Source organism: Erythrolamprus reginae, chromosome 7 (genome assembly GCF_031021105.1).
Source record: "Erythrolamprus reginae isolate rEryReg1 chromosome 7, rEryReg1.hap1, whole genome shotgun sequence".
In the NCBI taxonomy this organism is placed as follows: Eukaryota; Metazoa; Chordata; class Lepidosauria; order Squamata; family Dipsadidae; genus Erythrolamprus; species Erythrolamprus reginae.
Window position 1 is genome coordinate 47,744,903 of NC_091956.1, and position 23,103 is coordinate 47,768,005.

The 23,103-nt window shown below is 46.3% G+C and overlaps 1 protein-coding gene across 8 annotated transcripts in view; it reads left to right on the forward strand.

The window, feature by feature from the left end:
• The first annotated feature begins 11,705 nt into the window (after positions 1-11,705).
• The window catches only part of NEIL3 (nei like DNA glycosylase 3), a 37,874-nt gene continuing 26,476 nt past the window's right edge, over positions 11,706-23,103 (forward strand). For 7 of the 8 annotated variants that reach the window (XM_070757466.1, XM_070757460.1, XM_070757462.1 and 4 more), the window contains exon 1: positions 11,722-11,967. In XM_070757466.1, coding sequence (XP_070613567.1) covers positions 11,809-11,967 — 159 coding nt within the window. In that variant the 5' untranslated portion in view covers positions 11,722-11,808. Of the gene's footprint in view, positions 11,968-23,103 lie in introns of all 8 variants that reach the window. The other variant, XM_070757463.1, reaches the window with a different exon arrangement.

Below are 23,103 nucleotides of genomic sequence, written 5' to 3' on the forward strand. Positions count from 1 at the left end.
CTCAGTGCACTACACACCTTTCGAGGCAGCGGTGTCAATGGTTCGGGAGTGCGGAGTGGGGGCACTGATGGGAAAATGTGATATCAAGTCGGCTTTCCGCCTCTTGCCGGTTCACCCCGAGGATTTTGACCTCTTAGGTTTCCAGTTCGAGGGTGGTTTTTTCATAGACAGGGCTTTACCAATGGGTTGTTCAGTATCGTGCTCGTTGTTCGAGAAATTTAGCTCATTTCTTGAATGGGCCCATGTGAAAGGTACAGGTATTAGGTCGGTGGTGCACTACCTCGATGATTTCCTGTTTGCGCGGCCAGCGGGCACTGGTGAATGTCAGCAGGGCATGACTGGATTCCAGGAATTATGTACAGATCTTGGCATGCCACTGGCCCATGAGAAGACCGAGGGGCCCGCCACCAGGCTTACCTTTTTGAGCATTGAGGTTGATTCAGTTGCACAGACGTGTAGGCTACCCGAGGACAAGTTGGCAAGGCTCAAGGAGGCGGTGGCGGGAGTTAGGACTGCCAGGAGGGTGACCCTCAAGCAAATTCAGGAGCTAGCAGGCCTGTTGAACTTTGCATGCCGCGTGATAGCACCAGGACGGGCGTTTATGCACAGGCTTTTCAGGGTTACGGTTGGGCTGACCAAGCCGCACCACCGGATTCGCTTAACAGCTAGCGTTAGAAAGGACCTTGGGGTGTGGCAGAGATTTCTGGATACATACAACGGGGTGTCATTCTGGAGACAGGATATGCTCTTGAAGGGAGATATGCAGGTGAAGTCTGATGCTGCTGGGGCGGCAGGTTTCGGTGTCATATGGCAGAATAGGTGGTGTCGAGCTGACTGGCTGCAAGAGTGGCGAGCGACATCGGTGTGCAGGGACCTGACATTCTTAGAATTGTTCCCGATCATAGTGGCCATCGAACTGTGGGCCCCTATATTTACTGGAAAGACGGTGCATTTTTGGTGTGATAACATGGCAGTGGTACACATTGTGAACACACTTTCCTCAAGGAATGAGTGGGTGATGGGGCTGGTGCGGCATATGGTGATGAAGTGCCTGGCGTGTAACATGCTCTTCCGGGCACATCATGTCCCGGGGGTTAGAAATGGGGTGGCTGACGCACTATCACGGGGGCAGTTGGCTAGGTTCCGGCTGCTTGACCCACAGGCCGAGGAACACCCGGAGGCAGTCCCTCAACACCTGTGGCAGATTGGAGGGCCGACATAAGCAAGGCACTGGATATGTCCATAGCTGCAAGCACCAGGAGGTCATACCAGCAGGCAGGTAGGGAATTTTGGGCTTTCCGTCATCACAGGGGATATGAACAGCACTGACCGGTGCCGGTGGAACATCTGCTGGAGTTTTGCATGCTTAACAAGCAGCGCGGGCTGGCAGCCCGGACAATCCGAGGCAAGCTGGCGGGATTAGCGTTTATAGCCAAGTCAAGGGGTTTCCCCGATTCCACGGGAGATTTCAGGGTTAGAAAAGCTCTGGAGGGTTGGCTCAGGGAGAAGGGTCAGGTCCAGGGTGACAGCAGGTGCCCCCTCAAACTAGCTCACCTGATAGGTCTGTGGGGCATGTGGGACAGGCTGTGCCAGTCAGATTATGAGGCAGCACTTTATCATGCGGCGGCGGTGACTTTGTTCTTTGGGGCTTTCCGCATTAGCAAGGTTCTGGTGGCGTCTAAGTCAGACAGCTCCGGCCGGGCCCTGATGGCTAAGGATATCAGATTCGGGCAGGGTGCAGTATATCTGCAGCTTAGACACTCCAAGACTGACCAGAGAGGTTGGGGAGTTATGGTTAGGCTGTCGCAGACTAGCAATAGGAAGGTGTGCCCCGTGGGTGCACTTTCAGCATACTGGGCCCTTAGGGGCAGGGAGCAGGGCCCGCTGTTTTGTCACTGCTCTGGGTGGCCTCTCACCAGATACCAGTTTTGGGCAGTGGCGACTAGGGCCTTGTCCCAGCTGGGCTTGGACCCCAGGCTGTATAGGACTCACTCCTTCAGGATTGGCGCAGCTTCCCTTGCAGCCGAGGAAGGCTTCAGCCCACAGGACATACGAGCTGTGGGCCGATGGAGATCAGTGGCCTTCCGGACATACATCTGCCCTTAGGTGAGTAGGGCGGGAAGGGGTGCAGCCTGCGCCGTTTCTTCTGATGCTGCTTTGTTTCCTCCCTTCCTTTAGATGGCAAGCGTGGTACACAGTGCAAGATACTGATCTGCGGTCACAGCATGGTGTTCTGGGCTGAAAGGAGGGCCCAGGTGATGTCGCCCGGCACTCGGCTGAATTTGGACCGGCGGGTGAAGGTCCAGTGGTTGGGCCTTAGGGGCCTACGGTGGTTTGAGTTGCTCCCCCTATTATTTAACAGCGGAAGAGTACAAGGAGTGCCAGGATGGTTGGTCTTACATGTGGGAAGGAACGACCTGGGAAAAATGACGGGTGTGGAATTGCTGTGGCAAATTTGGGCCGGCTTGCAGGTGATTTGGGAAAGGTGGCCGGCCACAAGGGTGCTGTGGTCCAATATATTACTGCGGAGGTGCTGGAGGCAAGCAAAGACCCAAAGGCAGTGGATAGAGCCAGGAAGAGAGTCAACAGAGCAGTGAAGAAATGGGTGCTTCAGGCGGGGGGGCGGAGTGATAAATCACCCCGATATCAGAGCATCCCAGTTAACATTGTTTAGAGAGGACGGGGTACACTTGACAGATGAGGGGAATGACAAATTTATAGCAGACCTGCAGAGGTGCCTGCACAATTATGTGCAGGGGGGCATCAGGGGGAATAAATTATAATTTCACCCCCTGCTGTGGCCGAAAGGGGGCGGAAAGGGGCGTAAACAGCAACTGTGTGATCTCCTTTAGGGGCACCTCTAGTGAGGTGAGGGGCGATCTCCTTCTCGTATTACAGGGCTCGACCGGCTTGGATGGGGGGAGGGGGTCGCTCCTGGGGTTCGCTGGCTGGGGCTTACCAGAGACCAGGGGCGAGCCATCCCACATGCCATGGGGGCGTGACATGGGGTAGGGGGCAGGTGTAAGTTTACCACTCCCCTACGCCCAGGCAAGGAGCTTTCGCCCGAGAGTTGCTCAGATGAGGTTGGTGACAGTTGACTCTGCCCCCATTTCATTCATGCACCCTGCAGGTCATGTGATTTAATTGGTTAATTAATTAATTGATATTTGATTTAATAAAGTGACCCCATTATACTCAAACCTTCTGTGTCCGAGTGTTACTCTGCCTGCGCCGCAATTACATATGGTGGTGTATAAGGTATATCCTAAAAACATCTATAGACAGTGGATGGAGAATTTCTAATTTCTCTGAGCAATCATCTGAAGTTAACATGTTTACTCTAATTTCAATTGCAGACACATTTTTATAATCAATGTCTTTTTAAAAGTTGTAATATAGTAGAATATCTCTAGAGAGTACCATGTGTCTTTCAGTATTTAGTTTAACTAACTTATATCAGAACCAGAGTTCTAAGTTTAGAACAAAGAAAGCCAGTCAAAGTCTAGGAAAAGTCATTACAGTGGTCCCTCGATTTACGCGTTCTCGATTAGCGCGAAACGCTGCAACGCGGTTTTTCAAAAAATATTAATTAAAAAATAAGTCCGCGTTTTTTTCCCTACACCGCGGTTTTTCCCGCCCAATGACGGCGCCCGGCCGGGATTGCCAACCTTTCCGCCGCTGCCTCTCTTAAGCTCGCCTGGGGGCGGTTGGGGGGTCGGGCCCCGCGTCTCCTGGAGGGTGGCGGCGCAGCAGCCTGCCTCCCCTGCGCTTTACTGCGGCCGCATCGGGGCGGCGACCTGAGGGGGCGCCGCGAGCGGGTTGCGGAGCGGCGGCAGCAACTCCTGAAGGGGGCTCCCGCGCGAGCCAGCCGGGAAATCCTCGCGCCTTCCACCCGCTCTCCCGACAGGCACTAAACTTCCAACTTCTCCCCGGCGCCGGCCGTGCAATCCAACATGGCAGGGAGCGGAGGCGCGGGCGAGACCAAACGTCGCGGAAAGCAGAGGGGAGGACGCGGGGTCGAGGCGCCTCGGGCCGGCCAGCCCGCGTCGCCGCTTCTCGGCCCGGCGCCCCTCGGGTTGGACTCTCTTTCAGCCGCCGCCGGTCCGGAGAGCGTAGGCGAGGCGGCCCGCGGTTCAGCTTCGGCGCTGGTCCCAGTTGGCGAACTCGGGAGTCGTGACTTTATTTGGAACTCTTTGAGCTCATCCTCTGTGAGGGGAAGGCAATTCTCTCCCTCTTCCAAAGGCAAAGAAAGGCCATTCTGATGGCAGTTCTCCTCCCAATTTTCCTTTGGTTCTGCTGTACTGCCACCATCCACATCCTCCAGTTTGTTGTTCTCATGGCGCTCTGGCAATTCTCCATTCCTTTCGTCCTTCAGAGCTTTTAAGAATGACGGTGAGCGGGGCGAATCGGGTGGGCGGGGGGTAGCGGCAAGGAGCCCGGAAAAATCACCATTGCATTGCCAGCCTCCGAATTTGCGTCGCTCCACCTTCTGCGCATGTGCGGCCAGGGCGCGCATGCGCAGAAGGTGTTTTTACTTCCGCATCCAGTATAACGCGGAAATCGGTTAGCGCAGGAGGTCTTGGAATGTAACCCCCGCGCTAACCGAGGGATCACTGTATTTGGGATTTTACAAGAGTGGTAAAGTGTCAACAGTATTTGAATGTAATTGTTGTAGATACCTTTGGGATCCACCACCTCACATGTGCCAAGAAAGGGCTGATTTTGAGTGGCATGCACTTCTGGATGAGGACTGGGGATACATTTTTTTTGCTGTGAAATTATCATGGTTGCATTAAGTATGAAATAGGGCATGCTTCATTGACCATTTAGTGACCAAAAGATCACACAGTAGACAGATTCACAATTCCAGTTATATATAAATACCATAGGAACCACTGTAAATCAGAAATATGAACGTTGTAAATCAGGAATATGAGATTGCAATTGTTTTGTTATTAGCAAAAGTAAAATTCAGTTGAGGAAAATCAGCTCAAGTTATTATACAATGATTGTTTCTACATACAGTGATACCCCATCTTATGAACGTAATTGGTTCCAGGAGGAGGTTCGTAAGGTGAAAAGTTCGTAAGATGAAACAATGTTTCCCATAGGAATCAATGGAAAAGTGATTAATGAGTGCAAGCACAAAATTCACCCCTTTTGCCTCATTGCTGCCGGCATTCGGATCCTTGTTGGGGTGGGGGGCGGGTGGAGGGGGGGAGACAGCACAGGCTGCCTGGAGGGAGCCTCATGGGTGCATTGACATGTGAGGGAAGCTGCCTTGTGACTTGTCAACCGGCGGCGCTCCCACCCTCCTTGAAAGTTTTCTGCTGTGAAGTGCTGGGGGAGGTATCAATTCTCCAGGTCCGGATGTCCCTCCTGCTCCCCCAAGCTTCGTACAAAGCCAAGCTTCCCAGCCAGCAGAAGCTGCTGTGGTGGCAAGGGGGGTGTCAGGAGTTTCTCCCCACAGTGTCCTTGCCCTCCCGATCGGTGGGGAGAAGCTCGGGGAGAAGCTCCAGACGCCGCACCCCCCTCACCTCCACAGCAGCCGGCTGGGAAGCTTGGCTTGGCCAGCACCCAGCCCTCCTGGTGGCTGCTTTTGATTCGAAGGCTCCCATGATCGCCGAGCCAGGCGGAATCCACACACCTCCTCCTCCTGCTTTCTACTCCGGACTGCTCTGGGAAGACGGAGAGGGGGGGGCTGGGAAGGGAGTTCCCTCGAATGACAATCAAGGACATCAAATCAGTCTTTGCAACTGAAAAAGTGGCTGTGTGTTCCCCCACCCCCTTTCTCTATCTCCATGCAAAGGTCTGCAATGCAAAGTCAGTCGCCCGGGTGACCTGATTCTCTCTCCACTTTCGCCTTCTCCTTTCCCTCCTCGAAATCGCAGGCAATTTACGGTCTGGCATTTTCTTTCTGTCTCTTTCCTTCCTTAATTCTTTCTTCCTTCTTCTCTGCCCACTTCCTTTCTCTGTCTGCCTTCCTTCCTACCTACCACCTTTCTGCCTTCCTTCCTTCCTTCCTTCCTTCCTAACTTCTTTCTTTCTTTCTTTCTTTCCCTTTCCTTCCTTCCTTTTCTTTCCCGAGTGGCGATCCACCTAAGGGAGAAAAGCTGGCAGAAGCTGCCCCCCGAGCTCTCTTGCCTGGTTGGAGGCAAAGTGCTGGGGTGGGGGGTGCCAGGCCGGCCCTCCTGCCTCCCCCCCCCAGCCAAAAACACAAAGCCAGGAAGACCCCAGCTGCCAAAGGAGGCTTAAACCTTCTGATTCTCCCTGCCCCTCTGTCCCACTCATTGCCCGTGTCCGGCAGAAGCTGCTGTTCGAGTGCTCTTGGCCGGCGGGATGCGAAGCGCTGGGGTGGGAGGTGTCCTGACACCCCCCACCCCAGTGCTTCGCCTCCCGCCGGGCAAGAGCACTTAGGAAGCAGTCCTCCTGGCCATGGGTGAGGGGCGGGGAAGCCTCCTGCAGCGGCTGCTGTGGCAGAGACATTTGGGTTTTCGGCTGGGAGAGGCAGGAGGGCTGTCCTGACACCCCCACCCCAGCGCTTAAACTCCCCCAGCCAAAAACGCAAAGGTCTCCGCCGCAGCAGCCGCTGTAGGAGACTTAATCCTCCCGATCCTCCTAACCCCTTGCCTGTGTCCGGCAGAAGCTGCTGCCCGAGTGCTCTTGGCCAGCGGGAAGGGAAGCACTGGGGTGGGGGTGTGGGACACCCCCCACTCCAACTGTTCACCTCCCGCCGGGCAAGAGCACTCGGGAGGCAGTTCTGCCAGCCACAGGTGAGGAGGATCGGGAGGCTTAAGTCTCCTGCAGCGGGTGCTGTGGTGGGGACCTTTGGGCTTTTGGCTTTAGGGGGGAGACAAGAGGGTCGGACTGACACCCCCACCCCAGCGCTTCAACTCCCCCAGCCAAAAACGCAAAGGTCTCCGCCGCAGCAGCCGCTTTAGGAGACTTAATCCTCTCAATCCTCCTAGCCCCTTGCCTGTGTCCGGCAGAAGCTGCTGCCCGAGTGCTCTTGGCCAGTGGGAGGGGAAGCACTGGGGTGGGGGTGTCGGACACCCCCCACCCCAGCGCTTCACCTCCCGCCAGGCAAGAGCACTCGGGAGGCAGTTTTGCCAGCCACACGTGAGGGGTGGGGGGCGGCGGCAGTGAGGCTTTGGGTTTTTGGCTCGGGGGAGGCAGGAGGGCCGGCCTGACACCCCCCTCCAGCGCTTCACCTCCCACTAGGGGAATCCCTCTGTCAGTAAGAGCGCATGCGCAGTAAGACAGCCCACAAACCCGGGCTCAGGTTCGTAAGATGGAAAGTGTTTTTAAGACGAGGCAAAGAAATCTTAAGCCCCGGGTTCGTATCTCGAAAAGTTCGTATGACGAGGGGTTCGTATCATGAGGTACCACTGTATTTGTAAACTGAAGTAAGAACAGGCACCAAAGTGATATATATAAAACAATGCTATCAATAAAACATAGTAACACTGCTATAAAGTGACCTTTGTCCTTCTGTGATATTTATTAATACAAAAATATTTATTGTTCCAATTTTTGGAGGACAGTTTTGTTCATCTCCTACAGCAAAACAATGGATGACTGACATCCTAAATATTGTTTCATTTTATTGTGCAAAATGCCTCACATCATTCATAAAATCTGAAAGGGATGCAGACAACATTATCTTTTGTCTGTAAGCTTTCCACGTTATCCTGCATTTTTCATTTCACGCGCATGTGAGCTGTAAAGCACATTTTAACTGACAGCACTACTAGCTATCAATTTGGAAACATCCATAAGTTTTTTTGTAGATTTTGGAAAAGCACTTTTTCTTTGTCCATCTAGCAACTATTTGTTGTGAGAAATACGTGGGGAGGTACCAAGCATACAGGCTAAATTTTCTTGAAGAGCATCATGACAGGCATGCAGAAAAGGACAGCTCTTTAATTATTCTAAGACTAGATTTAGTGCATATTTGACCAAGGTAGAGTCATATTTGATAGGATGAGATTACAGTACTATTTTTTCAAATGCTATTTCTCACACTTATGACCCAAGGCATATTGGAATATTGCTAGTAACAGCCATGTTTCTAATAATCTTTGGGGTAACTTGATATCTCTTTGCTTGAAGTACCCCAATATAATAAATCTTCTGTTAGAAACAAAATACAGTGGTACCTCTACTTACGAACAACTCTACATACGAACTTTTCGAGATATGAACCCAGTGTTTAAGATTAGTTTGCCTCTTCTTAACAACCATTTTCACCTTACGAACACGAGCCCAGGTGCATGCGCTCTCTTACTGTATGTGCGCTCTCTTACTGCTGCAGGAATTCCCTTGCCTTGTGACTGCCACCACCGTGGTTTCCCATTTGCTTGCTGCCGCCACAGGGATTCCACGCCTCCGGACTGCCAGCATCGACTGTTGCCGACCAAAGCACCTGGGATTTTCCCTTTGCTTTCCACTGGCTGGGCAAGATGCCCCCCTTCCTCCTCCTCCTCCTCCGGAGCCTGCAGGGACAGCCACGCACTCCCCTTTGTTTCTCCGGCCAAAGAAGCAGTGGCCAGTTGAAGTTGCGGCCCAGGGTCCTAATTCAGCCACCGCTTTGCCTCCCTCCACCTGATCTTCGGCAGCCCCGGTGAGCCTACGCGGCTTCTCCATCTGGGAGAAACTGCTCTGAGTCCTCCTTGCCCCTCCTGCCGATCGGACGGTTGAATTGCAACTGCTGCATGCCAGGACCCTCTGAAGCCAGCCCAGCCGCACCTGCCTCCCTCCCACTGTCTAGCGGGTGACCAAGTGTTTGGGGGCATGTCCGGCTCGGGGTCTGGAGTCATCCCTCCTCGGCGCCCCCGAGCCGAGTTGGCAGCTCCTTTCTTCTCTGAGCCTCCCCTCAGAAACCCTGAAGCCAGGCCGCTGCCACCGTAGCTCTGTTCCTGGCCGCCTTGAGTGGAGCCCGCCAGCTCTCCCATAACTTCACCTCACAAACGGCTCACAAACTCCCCCCCTGCCTGCAGGTGAGTGGAGATGTGCGCCTCCCGTTCTTTCTGCCGTGCCTCCCCGGTGCTCCTTGACCCACTGTCCCATCCCTCCACCCCCCCTGTCCTGTAGAAACTTTCGCCTGGGATAGGGACGAAGCATTGTCTGGTGACAAAATTTAAACTTTTTCGTTCCGTTCTCAGGCAATCCTCTATCTAGATCTATCTATCATCTATCTATCTATCAATCCTCTATGTATCAATCAATCAATCATCTATCTATCTATCATCTATCTATCCATCCCTCTATCCCTCTATCAATCTATCTATCAATCTATCCATCCATCCATCCATCCATCCATCCATCCATCCATCCATCCATCCATCTAGAGGCTTGCCTGAGAACGGAATGGAAAAAATTTAAATGTTGGCACTGGACGATGCTTCGTCCCTATCCCAGGTGAAAGTTTCCCTAGGACCGAGGAGGGTGGAGGGATGGGACAGTGGGGCGAGGAGGACCAGGGGGGGGGGCACGGCAGACAAAACAGAAGATGCACATCTTCACTCACCTGCAGGGGAGGGAGTTTGTGAGGCGCCAGGCAGTTTCCCGTGCATGTCAATCCACCCACGAGGCTCCCTCCGGGCAGCCTCTGCTGTCTTCCCCCCCTCCTCCACCCGCCCCGGAACAAGGATCCGAATGCCGGTGGCAATAAGGCAAAAGAGGTGAGTTTTGGGATTGCACGCATTATTCACTTTTACATTGATTCCTATGGGAAAAATTGTTTCTTCTTACAGACCTTTCTACTTATGAACATGGTCAAAAAATGAATTAAGTTCATAAGAAGAGGTACCACTGTACTCTGATTTTCCACCATATATGTACAGTATCTAGGAAAGTAATTTTATGATCTTACTTCAAAAACAATAAGAAACATGATCAAAACAATACAACATAGCTATACTCATATATAAAATAATTGCATTATATGACACAAATTAAAACTTCCAAAATACAGGTAGTCCTCCATTTATGACCACAATTGAACCCACAATTTCCATTGCCCAGCAAGACAGTTTAATGCCCCATTTTATGAACTGACTTGCCAAGTTAAATGAACCACTTAACAATAGTAACAATATCCTGCGCCAACTCAGGAAGCTCAAACTACCCAAGGAGCTGCTGATACAGTTCTACAGAGGAATAACAAGTCTGTCATCTACACTTCTATAACTGTCTAGTTTGTTTCTGCAACACAACAAGACTGACCCACACTTCAGAGGATAATCAGAACTGCAGAAAAAACAGTTGCTGCCAACCTTCCTTCCATTGAGGACCTGTATACTGCACCAGTCAAAAAGAGGGCTGTGAAAATATTTACTGACCCCTCGCATTCTGGACATAAACTGTTTCAACTCCTATCCTCAAAACGTTGCTACAGAGCACTGCACACCAAGACAACTAGACATAAGAACAGTTTTTCCAGAATGCCATCACTCTGTTAAACAAATAATTCCCTCAACACCGTCAAACTATTTACTAAGTCTGCACTACTATTACTGTACTACTAGTTTTTTCTCATCATTCCTATCACCGGTTTCTTCCCACCTGACTGTAACTTGTTGCTTGTATCATTAAGATTTTTATTAATATTGTTTCTTCATTGCTTATTTGACCCCTATGACAATCATTAAGTGTTGTACCTCATGATTCTTGATGAATGTACAGTATATTTTCTTTTATGTACATTGAGAGCATATGCACCAAAGACAAATTCCTTGTGTGTCCAATCACACTTGGCCAATAAAGAATTCTATTTTATTCATTAATTGAATCTGGCTTCTCCATTGACTTTGCTTGTCAAAAAAATAGCAAAAGGTGATCACATGACTGAAATAATCAGAAATATGACTTTAGTGCCTGAATTTGATCATGTAATCATGGAGATGCTGCAACAATTGTAAGTGTGAAAAACAATCATAAACAGCTTTTTTTTCAGTGTCATTGTAACTTTGAGTGGTAACTAAATGAATGGTTGTAAATTGAGGACTACCTGTAATCTAAAAAATAAAATATGGAATATGCTGTGTTGACAGTTTATCTGGAAACTTTCTCCCATTTTTATCCCCTCCCAGGGCCTTGAGATAGGAGCATACATCAGTCAGTATGACCCAAAAACCTGATTCAGAGTAATTTAAAAGAAGTAGGTTGGGGAGACTGATCTAACAAATGCAAAGGGGCAATCAAATCGGACGTTTTACAAAATGTAAATCTTAGACTTGTTTTTCCTACAATCTAATCCCAATTAAAATAGCCAGCTTCCATTGCTCCTCTTTTAAAACTCTCCTTTTTTCCTTTTTTCAATTTTCACCTTTCTTCGGACTGTAAGCCACATTCCTTTTTCTTGTTAAGGAAGAATAGACTGAGATGACCTTTACTGGAAAAGAAATAATCTCAACCTATTTTACAATACAAAAGAAACAGTGGAAACAGCCTGCAACAAGGTATTTAATTTAAGTTTTAACCTGAAGCAATCCAAAACTTGGATGCAGGGAGAAGTTATTTTTGTTTTCTTACTGGCAGAAAAGGAGTTCGACTGTTTACGTTGCCCATGAACTTCGAATGAGAAGGAGCACATATTATGCTTCTGAAAAGAAACTAAGACATCCGGAGCTTGCAGTTCAAACCCTACTTTCAGACCGAACTCCCATGCTCTGCTTGTGTTTGTGAGTTCACCAAAAGCAATTATGAAAGAGGGGCGGCGTTGCCTTGGGCGGAACAACCAGGCAGAAGCGTCGGCGCGAAATTTGAACAAAGCTTCGCCAGACGTTTTTTCCTTTTTCTTCCAATATGGTGGAAGGTCCTGGTTGCAAGCTGAACGGGGAGAAAATCAGTAGGCGAATTACTCCGGGTCAAACTGTGAGGGGCGTGCGGGGAACTGCAGTGGTCCCTTCTGCGCCATACGTTGGAACTTTAAAGAGAACAGTTGCTGACAGCGTCTCCGATACGGTTAGTGGCGCCCGAGATTACGGAAGGTTGTGCGAGAGCTTGACATTCCACTCCACGAGCTGTTGGGTTGCAATTTGGCCCGAGCTGGATGGGGCAACTTCCCTTTCTGCGCTCTTCCCTGAAACAAGGGCAACAAACCACACCGAGTGCCCGTTGAATAATGGAATCTTTCAAAGCGTGTTCATTTTTTTGTGCGGAATTGTAAACCTGAAATTAATAGCATTAGGTAGGACCAAGAATCCATGTTGTTGCTCATTGTTTACATGAGCAAAACTGGTTGTGGCAATCATGCTCTGGTACTGAACCTTCCAGAGTTTGGGTTCAGGCTTTGGGATGAAGTCTGGAGAGTAGAAAGTATCCATAAGTAGTAGGTTGGTTCCTATTCGGATACAAGTTCCTGTTGACAAAAAACTAGAGTAACAGAAATAGACTGTTAATTACTAGGATTCCTGCCTGAATCATGAAACCAGTGCCATTCAATAGGCAGGAGGTAACCCACTTAAATAGCTATTCTAATCCTTAGTATTTGTTTTATGGTTGGATTAAACCTACTGATTATTGAATGCAAGCTACTTTGCAACATAAAGTGGAAAAGAGTACATGCATGGTTCAAGTAACTCTAATTTTAGGCATTCTGGTTGTTTCTTTTATTAATAATTGCATGGCAAGCCTCATCTGAATTTCGTCTACATCTGAATTTGCAGGACTGTGTAGGCTTCTATGGAGTTTGACAGCCTCTATACCAGAGTCTTGTTCCTAAAGATTAAGCATATGCAAGCTGCCCAGTTACTAAATAATCCTTTATCAGAAGAGTTCTTTGCAAATTAGAATTGCAAAAGATGTAACTGATTGATAGGAGGTTAACATAAGCGACACAGTCATCTCATTCTCCATAATCATACATTTTGATTATTAGAGTTTTTGTGACAGGGTTTTTTTGTGTGTGTGGCTTTTCTCTCTCCTTCCACAAAACACTTAAAAAGAAATAACCAACATCTGCAATATATTCCTGCCATTAACATAATAAATCAACCATAACAAGTCTGATTAATATGAAGAGTTGGAAGAACTCTGGCAAACATTGAACACATGTAAGAAATAATGAGGAAAGTGTCCTCCAGTCACTCAGTCTAATTAGAAAGATGGCAATTTCATATTTGTTTATTATAAAGAAGTCAGTTAAACAACATCCACTATAGTTAACTGTCGTTAACATACAGAAAGATGACATTCAGAAATTGTCATGTATCTATCTATATTATATATATAAAGTGGGTGGATGGACTTGTTTATTTGTTTTAAAATGGGCTAATGAGGAATACTATTGTTATAACGGCTTAGGACAAGAGGATTTTTTCCCTTTGCTTCCCATGTACACAGCACGCCACTTCTCTGCAAGTTTTGATCACTAGTGTTGCCAGCATAAAATTACCCTGTTGGGGCTTGTGGAACTTTATAGGGGAAAAGATGTTGGAATATAAATGAGCAGCTTGGATTAATGAGCTGTGAAGAGCTAAGCCTGAATTCTGGTTGGTAGGATGAATATACCAAGAGAATTGCTGCCTCTGTCTTTGTTTGAATGCAGGCAAAGAAGTGTCATTAGTGGGAGCATGATCTACAAAGTGTTCATGGATTTTTAACTAGGGGAAAATATTTGGTAGATTCTATATTTTGGTTTGTTGATTGTCATGTTTGGCATCCATTTTAAATATCTCAGTGCTACTATTTTGTAGATAATTTACAAGTACGTTTACATTAGATGTGTCCTGGTATTGCTATCTTGCCTCACATATAGTCTTATGACTGGGTTCAATGCTAGACATCAAACTCCTAGAATACTGGATATTTATCTAGATGATTGGGTTTAATAAGAGATTAGTCTGAACATATAGCAGCTTGTCCAATAAAATTCTTCGTTAATATTCAGTATGAGTACATATGTCATAAGCCAACTATGCAGAACCACCTCTCCAGACATGCCAGCCATCGCCTGTTGCTTTTTCAGATTCTGGTACACACATGCCTGCTGGCCAGCTGGTCTTTGCGTGTGCAGGGACACCAGAAACCTGAAGAGCAGGTGAATGGGGCGCATGCCGGAAAACAAGCTCAAATTCCAGGGTGCATATAAACTGGAACTTTTCTCCTGATTTCTGGCACTCCCATGCGCATGGTTGCTCAAGTTTCGGCACTCAGTGCCAAAACTGACCTACAGTATTCTGGTCATGGTTAAGAGTATAATTCAACAAAGGGTGGATTGTGAACTTTCATTTTTTGTGGATTGGGTGGTTTCTCCTTATTGTAGCAGGGAGAAAGCATTAAATTCTACCATTTTCACTCTTGAAATATATAATTCAGGAACATTGTTATATCATCAATCTACTATTGGTTTGAAAGTGAGCTCCACTTATAGGTAACATTCACAGCAAAAATCCCTGTCATATTTTTCTAGTCTTCTTTATTGAGTGCCTGAATATTCATGGTTAAGTCAATTGTGAGATGTGTTCCCACCTGATCACCACTTGCTGAGAAGGGAAGCTCTTATAGGGATCAAAGAAGCGAAGAAGTGGATGCAAAAGAAAGCAAGCAATGATCTATCATACCACTTAAGAGGAAACTATTCCTATGATATTTCATTGATTTACATCTAGCTATTCACAGCTGATTCTTGGACTGAAAATTTATATTCAAGAAAGCTTAAAATTATCCCTATTCACTTTCTGTTTTCATGAAGCCAATGCCAATGTAAATTGAAATAATCAACTTACACCATGACCTTCAGTTTACAACATGTTTATTTCACAAAGGCATTTAAAAATTCAAAAGGAAATTAGCAACTGCAAAAACAGAAATCTTGAGTCTTTTAATTATTTACTATTGTGTATGTAGCTGGGAAGATACTTCATAAAGAATGTCAGCATATTATAGTAGAATGGCAAATACTGCTAAAATATTGCTAAATGAGTTGCTAAATGTCATGAAATTTGGGTTCAGCTTTTAAAATACATTTTCAAATGTTTTTTTTCCTCTAAATAATTTCTGAAGGATTAAGAAAAAATATTATCTGCATTTTCTTTTCTTTTTTTAAAATTTCTTTATTGAGTTTTCACATATAGTTCAAATCACACATTATTCTGTTTTACAGATTATAAACCATCTCTATTAAAATTCTTATAATAGATTTTTACCTGTTACATTCCATTATATACATTATATTTCATACTTTTATATTCTAAAATTTGTTATATTCAATAACTGGTAAATAAAACTTTTTACAAGGTAGCTGTAGATTGTTTCCATTGTACTGTTGCTTCTTATTATATTGTTTCTATATTCTCTTTTGAACCCATTCATGCCATTTTTGCCATGTTCTTTTTGATTCCGTGATTTTATTTCCCTTGATTGCGTTAGTGAGTTCATCCATCTCCAGCATGTATATATCTTATCTATAATTAATTCTTCCGCTGGGGTCTGGTCATTTTTCCAGAGTTGTGCTATTGCAATTCTCGTTGCGGTGTTTATGTGTGTTGTAAGAAGCATTGTTTGTTTTGAGTAGTGTTTTCTCCAAACTCCTAATAGCATAGCTTTTTCTATATACAGTGGTCCCCCGAGTTTCGCGATCTCGATCATTGCGAAACGCTATATCGCGATTTTTCAACCCGGAAGTAAAAACACCATCTGCGCATGCGCGCCCTTTTTTCTATGGCCACGCATGCGTAGATGGCGCCGGGCAGATCAGCTGCTGGGCGGCTTTCCTGGGTCTTCCCCCTCTTGCTGGCGGGAGGGCGAGCGGCGGGCATCAGCGAGGAGTTTGCGTGGGCGGCGGGGAAACCCCAGCGCCGCTTCCCAGCTGAGTCCTGAAGCCAAATGCGGAAGTTCGCTTCAGGACTCAGCTGGGAAGCGGCGTGAGCAAACGGCGTGGGCGGGCAAAGGGCGGGCGCGCGGGCAGGCAGGCGGCGGACAAGCGGCGGGCGCGGCAGCAGCGAGGAGTTTGCGTGGGCGGCGGGGAAACCCCAGCGCCGCTTCCCAGCTGAGTCCTGAAGCCAAACGCGGAAGTTCGCTTCAGGACTCAGCTGGGAAGCGGCGCGAGCGAACGGCGTGGGCGGGCGAAGGGCGGGCGCGTGGGCAGGCAGGCGGCGGACAAGCGGCGGGCGGACAAGTGGCGGGCGCGGCAGCAGCGAGGAGTTTGCGTGGGCGGCGGGGAAACCCCAATCTTCGGCTCCTCGCTGCTGTGGCGGAAGTAAAAACACCATCTGCGCATGCGCAGATGGTGTTTTTACTTCCGCACCGCTACTTCGCGAAAAACCGATCATCGCGAGGGGTCCTGGAACGGAACCCTCGCGATAATCGGGGGACCACTGTATATATTGAATCTTTGCCTAACACTTTTATCTCACAATTGCAATTTTGATATTAGAAAACAAAGTTTACATATACAGTACAGTAGTCCATTAAAATCAACCTTAAACTTAAATAAAACAGACTACAGTGGTACCTCAAGATACGAACCCCTCGTCTTACGAACAACTCGTGATATGAACCCGGGGTTCAGAAAAATTTTGCCTCTTCTTACGAACTTTTTTCGAGTTACGAACTGGCGTTTGGAGACTGCTGGGAAGCCGCGCGGCTGTTTTAAAAGGTGACAGCCGGACGGCGGGGCTTCCCAGAAGCCTCCCGAACGCCGGTTCGTAACTCGAACAAAGTTCGTAAGAAGAGGCAAAATTTTTCTGAACCCCGGGTTCGGTTCGGAAGGTTGCTGGGAATCCCCCCAGCCCGGCTGTCACCTTTTAAAACAGCCGCGCCGCTTCCCAGCTGTCTCCCGAAGCCGAACGCGGAAGTTCGGCTTTAGCGTTCGGCTTCAGGAGACAGCTGGGAAGCGGCGCGCCTGTTTTAAAAGGTCGCAGCCGGCCTGGGGGGCTTGCCAGCACCCCCCGAACCTGGGTTTGGGGTTCGGGGGGGTGCTGGGAAGCCCCCCAGGCCAGCTGCGACCTTTTAAAACAGCCGCGCCGCTTCCCAGCTGTCTCCCAAAGCCGAACGCGGAAGTTCGGCTTTAGCGTTCGGCTTCAGGAGACAGCTGGGAAGCAGTGCGGCTGTTTTAAAAGGTCACAGGTGGCCTGGGGGGCTTGCCAGCACCCCCCGAACCCCGAACCCGGGTTCAGGGGGGTGCTGGGAAGCCCTGCAGGCCGGCTGTCACCTTTTAGAAAATAAATTTATTAAATATATACAATAAAAACCAAATACAGAAAGACAAAAGAGATATACATATTGTACATTTTAACATTTACACTCTACTTATGTAGTAATTGGGGAGTGGGAGAATGGGGTTGTGAAGGGAGGGAAGTAGATATAGAAGGAAGGGGGATAGGGAAAAGAAGGAGGGGGGATAGAGAAGCGAAAACCAGCGTTAGAGCTGGGTCTTTCATGATTTGCCTGTAGTTTGAGCTCGTAGTTGGTGTGTTTTACCCTAAGGCTTTATCGATATGTTTTGTATGTAGTTTTTAGTGCCAATATGTATAATTGATTTAGGGGTTTATTTTCTTTTTAAAGTTGGAGTTCGTGTCGATCGATGTTTACAGTTTGTTGTTTCAATTTGATGTTATGATTTGTGATGTAAATTGTTATTTTTTCAAGTTGTTTTTGTTGGATATTTTTCTTGATGAATAATTTTTAGATAATTCCTTTTTTTTAACCAGAGGTACCATTTATCCCAAGCTTTGTAGAAATCTGTCTCATCCTTGTTTTGCAGTTCCATTGTTAGTTTGGACATTTCTGCGCATTCCATTATTTTAATCAAGAGTGATAGGGTAGTTGGGTTTTTTTCTTGCTTCCAAAATTGTGCATATAAAATCCGTGCGGCTGTAATAATATGGATTATAATATATCTGTTTTCTTTACTAAAATTTTGTCTTGTGATTCCTAGTAGAAATAGTTCGGGTTTCGCATGGATAGTCTGAGAAGTAATTTGTTCTAGTATAGTTTTAATTTTTTCCCAATATTTTTGGGTGGTTTCACATGTCCACCAGATGTGGTAATATGTACCTGGTTTTTCCCTGCATTTCCAACATAATGGTGATAGATTTGGATACATTTTTGCAAGTCTAGCAGGTGGCAAGTGCCATCTGTAGAACATTTTATAATGGTTTTCCTTATATGAGGTTGCCATCGTTAGTTTATAGTTAGCAGTCCAAATTTTTTCCCATTCGTTTAAATAAATTGTGTACCCAAAGTTTTGTGACCACGCTATCATAGTTCCTTTAACTATTTCTTCAACAGTATCGTGTTGAAGGAGGATATTGTATATATTTGATATTTGCTTTTTTTGTGGACCAAAAATTATTTTATCGAGGGGGTTATTTTTTTGGAAGTCTGATTTGTTCTTATCTTCATTATATTTTGATTTTATTTGTAGGTAGTGTAACCAATCTACTTTAATACCTTTTTCCATGAGTTTTTGCTTAGGGATTAGTTCATTATTTTCATTTAGTAATTGGTCGTACGTTATAATTTTATCAGGGGTTAATGCATTCGGGTATATAATGGCTTCTGTTGGTGAAATCCATTTTGGGATGCAGAGGTAGTGGGTTTTTTTAATGAAGTGCCAGGTGTTAATTAAGGTTTTTCGGATGTAGTGTGATCTGAAATATGTTGGTATTTTATCTATGTCTGTCATCAGAAACTTGTGCCACCCGGATTGAAGGTCATAGCCTTCAAGTGTTAATATTCTAGAATTTTTAAGTATTATCCATTCTTTCAGTAGGTTTACAATTGAGGCATGGTAGTATAGTTCCATGTTTGGTAACCCAAATCCACCCCTTGACCTATGGTCTTGTAGGTCCTTAAGTTTTATCCTGGCCTTTTTTTTTGTCCATATGAATTTACGAATTTTTTTGTGTAAGTTTTTGAAAAAGGTCCTGTTTAGTTTAATGGGTGCAGTTTGGAAAAGGTATAGAAATCTAGGAAGTATATTGCTTTTAATTACAGCAATTTTCCCCATTATAGAGAGTGGGAGTTTCGACCATCTGCAAAAATCTTTGCCCATTTCATTGATTAGTTTATCATAATTGTCTTTCTTGATAGTGCTGCAATTTGCGGTAATCCATAATCCTAAGTATTTAACTTTTTTGGCGGTTTTTATTTTAGTGGATTCTTCTAATTTCGATATCTGCTGTTTTGTCATATTTTTTGTTATCATTTTTGTTTTTTCTCTATTAATTTTTAATCCAGCAATCTCTCCAAATTTATTTATTTCATTAATTAGGATAGGTGCAGATTTTAGGGGGTCTTGTACAATGAACACCATGTCATCAGCAAAAGCTTGAAGTTTATAGTGTTCATTTTTAATTTTTAATCCTTGGATTTCCTTGTTGTGTCTTATTTTATTTAGTAGAACTTCTAGTGCAAAGATAAAGATCAGGGGGGCTAAGGGACAGCCCTGCCTCACTCCTTTTTTTATATTTATTGTTTCTGTCATATCATTGTTTATCAGTATTTTGGCTGTTTGTATTGAGTATACAGTTTTAATGAGTTCTGTAAATTTATTACCAAATTGCATTGACGCTATTTGTGTTGTAAAGAATTGCCAGTATAAACTATCAAAAGCTTTCTGTTGATCTACGAATAGGAATGCTACTGGTTTATCTATGTTTTTATCGTAGTATTCTAAAGAGTCCAAAATAATCCTTGTGTTTGTTGTTATGTTTCTTGCCGGAAGGAAGCCATTTTGGTCTGTATGTATTCTAACAGTTAATATTCGTTTAAATCTTTCGGCTATGATGGATGCAAAGATTTTATAATCTGAGTTAAGCAGGGATATTGGGCGATAATTTTGAATGTAAGCTCTATTTTGTGTATCTTTAGGTATTAAAGTTATGTAGGCCTCGTTCCAGGAGGAAGGAAGTTTTGAACCCTCGAGAATTTCATTAACAATGGGTAACATTATAGGCTCCAGAATTTCTTGAAATTGTTTGTAAAATTCGGCAGGTATACCGTCTGTGCCCGGGGTTTTATTATTTTTTTGTTTTGTAATTGCATTAGTTAGTTCCATTGATGTTATTTTATCATTTAGCATATCCTGATCTTCCTTATTTATTTTTTCTGTATTTTCTAAGTTCTTGAATAAGTTATTTATTAGTTGTTCATTTACGCCATCTTTTTTATATAATTCCTCAAAGAAAGATTTAATTATTTGTTTTTTATCGCTGAGTGTTGTTTTTAAAGCATCTGTATGATCATATAATGCCTCTATAATTTTATCTGCTTTTTGGTGAGCGAGTTTTGAGGCTAACCATCGCCCAGGTTTGTTTGCAAATTCAAAGTACTTTTGTTTGGCAATCCTTAATTTATGTGAGAGTTCTTCTTGGGTTTGCAGGTTTATGTAATGTTTTGTAATATTCAATTCTCCTAAAATTTCGGCGTTGTCTGGTTTCATTTGTAGGGTTTTTTCGAGGTTCTGAAGTTTTATTTTTAGTGTGGATAGGCTGTTTTGTTTCTGTTTTTTCTTTTTATTTTGGTATGCAATATAGGTTCCTCGCACATAGGCTTTCATTGTGTCCCATAGGTTTTGTGTGGAAGTGTTACCATCATTGTTAATTTGGAGAAACTCACCCAATTGTTGTTTTAACATTTTTTTAAAGTTTTCTTCTTTAAATATTGTTTGGTTCATAGTCCATCGTCTTGAATGGTTATTAGTTGAATCTCTCCATTTCAACAATATGGGGTTATGATCTGCCCAGGAGTTTGGAAGTATTTGTATGTCTGTTACTTCATTGATAAATTCTAAATCAGCCCAGGCCATATCAATGCGGGACCATGACTTGTGAGGAAAAGAGAAAAAAGTGTATTGTCTATTGTTTGGATTAAAGTGACACCTTTTAAAACAGCCGCGCGGCTTCCCAGCAGTCGCCGAAAGCCATTTTTTTGCGGGGTTTTTTTGGTTGCACGGATTAATTGACTTTACATTGTTTCCTATGGGAAACAATGTTTCGTCTTACGAACCTTTCGTCTTACGAACCTCCTCCTTGCACCAATTAAGTTCGTATCATGAGGTATTACTGTAATTGATTTCATATGATCTATATTGAATGATATTATGAATATTTTGGCTCTTTCATTACTTGCACTTACTTATGACACAATCATGCTTTAACCTCAGCAATTCCTATGATATATCATTATCATGTGCAGCCATCACTGAGATTTTTTAAAAGCAGACATAAAATTGACATCAGCATGTTTCTAGGTTTCCAACTAGGTCAGTGTTTTTCAACCAGTGTGCCGCGGCACACTAGTGTGCTGCAACACATGGTCAGGTGTGCCGTGAAGCTCAGCTTCCGAGACCGGAAGTTGAGCTTCATTCTTCGTGCCTCCTTTTTCACGCCTTCCTTCTTCGTGGCAGGTGAGCTTTGGGGCCTAGCGGGAGGGTGCTGGGAGCAGCGGCACTGGGCAGTAGCCGGGGGTGGCAGCTGCGAGCGGGAGCTCCAGGACGGAGGCACCAGCAGTGCCCCGCCCAGCTGTAGCTTCCCTGGCAGGGCTAGCGCTAAGTGACCTTTGGGGCCCAGCGGGAGGGCACCGGCAGTAGCTGCGCCGGGCAGTAGCCGGGGCGGCGGTTGCGAGTGGGAGCTCCAGGGTGGAGGTGCCGGCAGCGCCCCACCCAGCTGGAGTTTCCCTGGTGGGGGTGGTAGCAAGTAGCCTTTGGGGCTCGATGGGAGGGTGCTGGCAGCGGGAGGGCGCCGGCAGAAGCTGCGCCAGGCAGTAGCTGGGGCGGCGGTTGCGAGTGGGAGCTCCAGGGTGGAGGCACCGGCAGCGCCCCACCCAGCTGGAGTTTCCCTGGTGGGGGTGGCAGCAAGTAGCCTTTGGGGCTCGATGGGAGGGTGCTGGCAGCGGGAGGGCGCCGGCAGCAGCTGCGCCAGGCAGTAGCCGGGGCGGCGGTTGCGAGTGGGAGCTCCAGGGTGGAGGCACTGGCAGCGCCCCACCCAGTTGGAGCTTCCCTGATGGGGGCGGTGGCAAGTAGCCTTTGGGGCCCAGCAGGAGGGCACCGGCAGTGGGAGTGGGAGGGCGCTGGCAGCAGTAGCACCAGGCAGTAACTGGGGGACAGCAGCTGCAAGCGAGAACTCCAGGGCATAGTCACTGATGGTGGCGGCTGGACGTCTTACATGCTGGTGCTATGGTGCTGGCACTGGCTCGCTGGCTGGGCCGGGCAGGAGGTGCCAGACCCATGCCCAGCGCAGCGCCAGCATGTACTGCATCCAGCAACACGTCCAGCTGCTACCGTCAGGGCTCCTGCTCGCAGTTGACCGCTCTGCTGCCACCCCTGGCTACTGCCTAATGCCGCTGTTGCTGGCGTGGTGTACGAGAGAGAGAGAGAGAAAGAAAAAAGAGAGAGAGAGAAAGAAAGAGAGAGAAAGAAAGAGAGAGAGAGAAAGAGAGGGGGGAAGGAGGGAGACGGAGAGGGAAAGACATAGAGGGAGGGAAGGAGGGAGAGGGAAAGAGAGCAAAAATGAGAGGAAGGAAGAGAGAAAGAAAGAGGAAGGAAGAGGGAGGGAGAGAGAAATAGAGTGAAAGGAAGGAAGAGAGATTTTTTTTTGTCTAAACTTTCCCCCCCCCTCCCCGCTCAATGTTCCCCAGGATTTTGTAACTGAATAATGTGCCATGGCTCAAAAAAGATTGGGAAACATTGAACTAGTTAGATGACAGGTCAGCAGATCTCCAACTCTTTAATTTGAAGAAAAAAGAGGAGACAAATTTGTACTTGTTTGCCAAGCCTCTATATTCAATCACTGCCTCTCTTGCCAAACATGAAATCCTGTTCCTCAAAAGTTAGCCAGCTTCAGTTATTCCTGCTTTCCCAGATAGAAATAATTATACAGTCATAATGAGGTCTGTTTTTACTTCCATTGGTCCCATTCTGTCCTGAAGTCTTTCCATATGTTTTGTAGTTCTTAATTATTATAATGTTAATTATTTTAACTTGGGTGATACCCAAATGGGATATGGAAGAAGGGATACATGCCAGCCAAGCAGAGCTTAAGCAGAGTTTCAGTGAGATCTTTTAGATTCCTGCTGTAAAGCACTGGATGGTGTTTTCCATGATAGTTGTGATGTATTGAAAAAGTCATGGCGGCAAAACCAAAGCAAACCAAT